Below are 8,312 nucleotides of genomic sequence, written 5' to 3'. Positions count from 1 at the left end.
CTCGTCAGCCGCGTGGTTAATTGTCCTTGTCGGTTTTTATCTTCACGATTGACTGGAGTTTTGAGTCAGTGCGCGTGGCCGCGGTTTTCAACCATTGGATCCCTGGTGTTCTCTCGATGTTCCTGGTGGAAACCCCTCTCGGATGAAGCTCAGCCTAGCCCCTCAGTCCACAAACCCTAAGCCCTGTGATATCAAGGCCTCGATGTGGGTGCGCGCGCCGAGTCGGCCTATCACACCGCGTGACGCTTGCCTGTGTCACCGCTGGCCGCGCTATATAAATCCAAAACACATGCTGGGGCTAGAGTTTACGATACGACGGAGCGTGATCCGGTACCCCGATCTGACAGTGTACATGTCGACAAGAAGTGTTTGTGTTGACAGTTTGACTCCGTGTTTCCGATTCTTACACACTGTTTCACACGGTGTGAGGAGCCAAGCTGACCGTTCTCGTGTGCACACCAATAAATGGATCTTGGGTCGAGGGTGACCGACAATTTGGTCAGTCCATCAGTCAGACCAGGCAGGACTGGATCAACTACAGCTGATTAATCTTTTGAGACATCATCAACAGAGATCGCCTGCAGCCGCATCAGCTGTATCTTCAAACAATACTGAACCCATTCGCACTGAAGTAGGCGTGATGAGTTTTCCCCTCAATGGCTTCATTATCTCACCGGATGTTTCATGTTTTTGGTCTTTGAAAACCCACCGAAAGGAGGCTGCCTATTTTGACTGACTATAAAAATTAGAATTTTATGACTTTCGATCACCATGGACCAGTCTCGGAGCAGCTGCAGATACACCGAGATGCAACCGATGTCCTACTATGACAACTACCCGGCTGCGAACGGCGACATGGCTCACTACAATACGCTGTCTCACTCCATGTACGTTAACAACGGCTATCACGACAGCCTCCACAACGGGGCCGCGTCACCACTACGGGGAGGGGGACACTGCTATCCGACCCCCGACGGCTCAAACTCCTCGGACAGTTGCCGGGAGGAGGATATCGAGCACGTGCTGGCCCCAGGCTACCCCGGGGGAGGGGAGAGGCGGTGCCTGCTGTGGGCATGCAAGGCCTGCAAGAGGAAGAATGTTGCGGTGGACAAGCGGAAAGCGGCAACGATGCGGGAGCGACGGCGGCTCCGCAAGGTGAACGAGGCGTTCGAGGCTCTGAAACGCCACACCTCGGCAAACCCCAACCAGAGGCTGCCCAAGGTGGAGATCCTTAGGAATGCCATCGAGTATATCGAAAAACTGGAGAGGTTGTTGCAGGTGGAGAAAGGCAACGGGGACGGCAGCGAGATGGAGACGGCCGAGACGAGCTCCAATGCCTCCGATGTCATGGTAAGTAGTCTAGAGATGGATTCTCGCTTTATCTAATCCGTGCTGACCAAACTGACGGCTGACTGACAGATGTACATGTATCAGGCTATATGTCGTATATACTTACATAACACATATCGTTTATTTCCATGAGATTGTTGGGAGAGACAACAAGTTCGTTCACTTACCAAAGGATGCCGCTGTGATGGCTTGTATGTAGCCATGTCAGTCACGACGTTCGCGTGACGTGTGTTAAGTACATGCACATGTACATGTACATTTACAATACATGTACAGTGTAAGTTATATACATGTTTGTACTGTATATATGCATGATGTACTCTACACCATCTCCATTGTCATTCTGACGCATGCTGCTTGGTACGATAGACTGTTTGACGGTCGCTGAGCATTGGACGATTTATCCATTTTTGTATTGATTTATCTGTGATTTACCGTGAAACACCGTACACTCAGCATGGAAAATAAACAAAAAGTGTCATTAAACGTGTCAGGGTCCATTACTGGGTAATGATATTACGAAAAAGATACTTCAAATGAATTAACAATACAGACGTACCGAGAGGCGAGTCAAACATGTCGAAGCAATTGATGATACCGTCAAACCTGAGTTTGAACGGAGGCCCCTTAGCAGACAATCCCCTTCCCAGTAAGCACAATAAGCTTTGTCTAATGTCGCCAAGAAAGCTGCCAAATCTACGTTTATGATTTCCAACAGGTCAAAATCACGTTCCCTAAGGGGTTATTAAAATGGAACAAAAGTAAAAACCAAAACTGCATGAGGGTAATAGATTTCCACATAAACTGTGCAATGTGCCATGCTTTGGCAGGCACATCGTCATTGTCAAATTTATGTTTTTACCAATCCATCAAATTCCTATTAGGGATTGAAAAACTTAGCACTGACGGGTTTACATTGATGTACTGGGTGCTAATGAACCAAAGATAGACTGACGATCAACCGATGAGTCTGATTAATCAGATAAAACAGAATTTTAAGGCATGGCATGCATAGCAACGACAGACTGCATATGTCGTAACGCCGATGTTTTATTCTCGTCTGTATTCTCTCGAGGCATATCCGAAGAAATTTTGGTCTTAACACTGGACAGCTCCATTAAGGTGTATCCCTCGAGTTGGTGAAGTTGATGGCATTAACCTGACCTTGGAAAACTCTACCAGGTTCCATAAATTTTCACCCTTTTATCGGAGTTTGGCTTAAGTCCACCGAACATGTCCATGTATAGAAAAACACAAGGGAAATACGACCAGAAGCCGCCCGGTGAGTCAGTGTATCTTTTGAAAGTACCGGTAGTCAACGAATCTGTGTTTCCTCACCGAATAAAGAAACTCGGGAATATGCTTACATTTGTTACTTTAAGCAATTTAGTACTACGTACCGTAATTTGTTGAGACCGATTACAGACTCCATGTCATGCGCACCGGAAAAAGAGCTCGTCTTTCTCAGTTACCTGCGGTTTATGAATAATCAATGAAGGTGGAACTAGAAAAATTAAAAGTTCAACCGATGATCAGGGTGTGACATCACTCATGCGCAAAGGCGTGGGACCGGGGGGAGGGTAATCTTTCATGATTCAAGTTCACCTGGAGTCCAACATGAGTCAAAAGATTACTGACGGTATGCTTAAGCACTGTACAAAACTGGGCCTTAGAGGCAGGAAAAAGGCAACCAGGAGGGTAATTAAATGGAAAGAAGGTCGACACTAACGAGAGGATATCACAGTTTCCATCTTTTGCAGGGATAACTTTATGACTACACTACTGAGTAGCCTTTACTCGTTATTCGTGAAAAGGAAGTGCTGTTTTAGATATTTTTTCCTAGGAAACTGCTGTTCTTTCTCTTCAAGTCAACGATGATTTTACTTGAAGAAAAACATAAAGCCTTTTTACATAATGTTTTTTCAGGACTGAAGGGTCATGGCAGTTGTGGAAACCTCTTTTATGGCATTTACTGTGTTAATTCCTGTTCACCAAATCCCTGTCATAAATCGGTCAATTTCGACCAAGGCTTCCCATTTTTGCTTTGATTGAATAAAGAACCAGTTGATTTGAATACCCTCAGACCTTAGACAGCACGAAAAACAATCTAAAACGATCTTAAAACTTCTCTCCAAACTGTCACCTTGATTTCGAATTTATAACTCTATTTAGCCCCCTGAATGACGTTTATGCGCCATAAAAGTTCAAAGGTTATACAAATTAAGCCGCGGGTCCCCTGCACCTTCACACAGCCCGGAGGCACGTGGGGGTCGCCCACCAGTGACACGTGCTGGGGAGTAACATGACAGATAAGCCGTTTGTCACGAATCTCGATGAAACGCAACACGTTGAATACCTCACCTGCAGAACAGAGAGCCAATGATTTAAGCGAAGTTTGGCCGCATAAAATCGAGAACATGAATTGTATGGTTTTCTGACAATCTGTATTTTATTTGTTTTGTGAAAGAGCAGCGAGGGTGCTTGGTAACCCCTCTTTCCTACAAATAGAACATTTATAAATGGCTCCAAGAGCTACAGATCACATAATTTTGTTGTTCATTTTTGATCTCTTAAGTAGCAAACGCATTGTAATTAATATACCTGCCATTTTAAGTCAAGTTAACTCACAGTTTTAGCCTATTTTTAGAATTAAAATTAATTTTGTGAAGAGGATGTCAACGTATGGTAATCTCGTTTGAACAACCGGAAAACTGAAAGTTTGCAAGCATTTTATATTGTTGCTCATGTCCAACATGCAAACATACAAGTTTACATGAAGCCTTTTTGACTTGATAAAACATCAATTTTGAAGAATGGCTCTGTTGCCAATTCCATAATACGACCATAAATAAATAAACTGGAAAATAAAAATGAAACAGGAAAATCTGTTATAATGACCTTCCTGTTCAACAGTTAACATATAAAAGTATATTGCATCTCGCTACTTATGCTATATGTTTCTAAGTCACGTCTGGGATGCAATTTAAAAGCCGAAATAATTCGGCTCTGGCGAAGTGACTGTCAGCTAGAGTTAACTGAATTGAACGCTATATAGCTCTCCCTGGCCATCCATACCCCGCCCGCGAGGTGGGCGTTAATAGGGCCGTCTTCGGGGACCGTCAAAGGAAACAGAACACCTGAAATACAGACAATCTCAGTGCACGCGGTGTGAACCTCAATGTCTACCCCCACCTGGCAAGAATCGAGGGCGAGACACATCCCGTGTCGTTTACCTGAACCCATAAACTTATAGAGTGCCCAAGGGCTGGGTTATAAAGTTAGGGAAACTGATACCAAATCCGTAGGCCAAATGCTACGACTCATTCTGTTCAGTCAGAATAAAAAAGCAAGAATAAAAAAAAATGTACTTTGACTCCGGTAACCAGACCAAATATTTTGATACATAAAATTACTTCTCTTGCCTCGTTCAGAAGGCTGAAAGTAGTACACTGCGGTTACGTAATTGGACGAAGTACGGGGGAAATGCAATAAATTAAGTAATACCAGTTTGGGATGAAGAAACAGAACGCCTGATTTTCTGAAGTTCATGTGAGAATTCCGGATTTCACATGTTGAAGTATGAAATTGATTATTCGATAGTCTCCAATTTGGCCTAGTTTCTCGTCCTGGTGATTTGAAGCAATTTGTAGCATAAGAACCATCATTTAACAGCCAAAATTCGGACAGATTGAAAACTCGTCGGATGAATTTAAAGGTCGTTAGAAATTAACGCCTTCTCCGAGAAATTCTGGCAACAAGATGGAGCATTTTTTTCTCCCAATGTTGACCTGCCTCCATAAAAATGATTACAATTTACTACTAGTGCATCCCCGAGTCGATTCTCACCCGCATGCCGAAGTGGGGCAGTCAGATATGTTTTTCCCATTGGTACTGAATGACTGTCAGAAACGAACAATAAGTGTGATTCTAACTGACAGGTCCGCGCGCTTGCCATTTTTACGTCCGATCGGCTTTTATGATTAAAACATCCCCTCAGTGTATCAACGCCCTACCCTGGCAAATTATCGACACTTCTCTTGTTCATAACTGCCTTTCCATATTGTATTTTCTTTCTTCGTGATTACATGTCAGCGCCCAATCACTCCCAACGATAACAGAAAAGGCAATTAAATATTTTTAAAACATTACATGAACAATATAATTTATGCTGTCGCCACTTGATCTGCGCTTACTTTATGTTATGCCACTCAAAGCATTTGAAAGAAAAATGTCAAAATTTGAAGCAAACCCTACTTAGGACTTGAAGGTTTTCATAGTGAAAGAACTATAAGCGTGAAACGATTGCGGTTGCACTATGGATAAATCTCTTTCATGAGTATGTGTGGTTCTGAGAAGAACCGGGAACCCTACTTATTGTTAAGATACAAAAGTGTGTATGTTCATTGAACGTTTGTTTTGTTTTGTTTTAATGGTCTGCATTCCTTTATTTACTGTTGACTCAAAATACACTGTACTCACAAACAGAGGCATTTTTCCAATTCTTCTCAAAGTATTCGTCTTATCCAACCCTAGAAATAACCGACTGCTATTTTCTACAGAAGTTCCTTGGACCTGTGTTTTGGGTCAGCCTGCGAAGTATTGGCTTACAAAATCAACCTGGGCTCGGCCGAAAACATGTTATTTCTGGTCAGTTTTCGGCCCAGTGATACGGCACACAGGAATAATATCGCTTTGTAAATGAGGAAGGGAACGCAGAGAGGGTGTGCATTGATGCAGTGTGAGCCAACCGCGAACGCCCACGACAAGAACGTGCGGCGCAACAACACGCCGCAGGGGCCTACCCGCGGCGAGCTGCCCCGACCACCGCCGCTAAGGCCAGCCTCACGGGGACTCGAGTAACTGGCGGCCAGGAATCTTTCACTTTCCTCTCATTTCGGGAGTTTAACTGGGTCCCGTCGTGGGTCCCCGGCCCTAGGATTGGATCGCTCGAGCTTTTTTTATACATCCTGAGAGAATCTAATCTTTGATGAGAATGAGAGAGAGAGAAAAAAAAAAACATGCGCAGACCGCCTTGCGGTTGTTTGTCAGTTTGCTGTTGGGAGATCGTTTGGAATTCGGCATGGGGTTTCCCGAACTGCTTGGATATGATTAGTATGTTTTGCCTCTCCGTCTGTGCATGTTTTGATCACTGGTAATACGACCACATTACACCCTCGTTGGAAGAGTGAAAAACACTATTTTGGCTAGGACGTGAACATAATCCGTGCATACTGGGTGCTGTTGGCCAGGTAATAAAAAGGAATTATTTCATATTGCAGAGCAGTGGTTGAAGTTTTACCGACGAAGTTGTCACTGTAGGGGGCAAAACCCACGTCGGAGACATGGAAGCGGATGGAGAATGTAGGGTGGGAATTAAACCTTTTGAAAAATTTTGGGGAAGTGGCACGGGATTGTTTTTAAGTTGACTGAGGTGGCTCAGTAGCTGTGGTCGATATTATGAGTATTTTAGGGATATTGTGGGTCTCGAGCTGAACCAAGAAAGGGCGCAATTTTCTCAGCAAAGGAGGCTCCTATGGTCGGAACTGAACCTCGCTGGTTCACGAACGACTAGGATATGCACGGGTTACGGTCGCATCGCTATTCGCTACCAACAAAATGAACACCCCCGACCAATAAGGCTCTTTCAAACCGATGCCTCTGCTCGAGGCGGATAGAATAGGCCTAAACGAGTAACGGAGGGTGGGCATGAAAAGAATTTTTGCTTATGTAATCCTCCGGATCGTATTAGACTTATATCGGAATCTGACTCGCCATTTTCGCCAAAAATTGTATCTGCTGCGGGAAAAAAAGACCGTATGTCTTTTCTTCCACCATGGTCTTTCAGACATTATCATAATGGTGAATTCTTGATAGAAAGGTGTATCGTTTGTGAGATTTGGTTTCCTCTATCACGAACAAAAAGGAACAACTTGGGATTTTTAAATCATTACATGATGTGCTCAGTTAGTAAACTGAGTTTGCATGTGTGTATGACCAGGGAGGAATGGGTGTTGTGGTTCTTGAGGCCTATTAAAACACGGAGGAAAGCCTAGACGCGACGGATTGTGGATTTTGTAAGGAGATTGTACATGGACAAATTCAATAGCGTTGCATTAAGCGTACATAACACAAGAGACTTGGAAATATTGATGAAACAAGCTTACAATGTGTGGAAAAGATTCAGAGTCGACAAGGAATTATTCAAGACTTGTTAAGATGAGTAAGAGCATGGTCAGAGAGTAAGATTGCTGTACGGTGAGTAGCCCTTGGATTTGTACGGAAGCTTTGACTGGCGTCTACTCAAGCATGAAGTACAGGTCAAGGGCCGTTCATGACATAGTTCTGGCTATCTTGGTTCACTTCATCTCTTTCCTCTGTGGCTCTTGTCTTTTATGTTTCGGACTCTTTTTTCCCTCACCTTGGCCCGACCGGCATCTTCTCAGGTACAGGCAAACCGATCACGAAGCCATAAAACAGCTTTCCTCCCAGGCTGCCGGCTCGGGGCCCCCATAATAACCTGGGCCAACTCCCGAGCGACGAATAATTCTTCCAGCTTGGCTCCCGCGCTCCCGTCCGAGAGCTGGGCCGCTAAATTAGACAATTATCGGCGGGGACAGACCTTCGCGCGGCCGCATAGCTAGGCTGCATGGCTTCGGTCTCGGCGGTCCTCCGCCTGGCGCCCGATTTAGGTAGAGATATACGACGTCGTATTAAAACATGTCTGCATGGGCCTACGGTGTGCTCAGGCCAGAATGCAGGTTATGTGAGTCATCAACCTCTCAAATATGCTACTGGGAAAAAAACTAGAGAAAGAAAAAAATATAATTAATGGGCGAATTCGCACCTTCAAAGGATCCTAAAATGTCCCGCAATTTTTGAACCCCATCACTTCCCTTAAAATGGAAGGAAAATGCATTCGTGGATCTTTTTTCTTGAGATCTGGCAAGTCGGAGCATTCCCAT

General features: G+C 44.3%; 1 protein-coding gene across 1 annotated transcript in view; it reads left to right on the top strand.

Annotated features, from left to right (window-relative positions):
• The first annotated feature begins 319 nt into the window (after positions 1 to 319).
• The window catches only part of LOC110988296 (transcription factor SUM-1-like), a 29,404-nt gene continuing 21,411 nt past the window's right edge, over positions 320 to 8,312 (top strand). The window contains exon 1 of the mRNA XM_022251664.2: positions 320 to 1,350. Coding sequence (XP_022107356.1) covers positions 772 to 1,350 — 579 coding nt within the window. The 5' untranslated portion in view covers positions 320 to 771. The remainder of the gene's footprint in view (positions 1,351 to 8,312) is intronic.

Source organism: Acanthaster planci, linkage group LG03 (genome assembly GCF_054643075.1).
Source record: "Acanthaster planci isolate LZ-2023a linkage group LG03, COTS_SCS, whole genome shotgun sequence".
Taxonomy (NCBI): Eukaryota; Metazoa; Echinodermata; class Asteroidea; order Valvatida; family Acanthasteridae; genus Acanthaster; species Acanthaster planci.
Note: the sequence above shows the minus strand (reverse complement) of the source record. Positions and strands in the feature narration are given on the sequence as shown.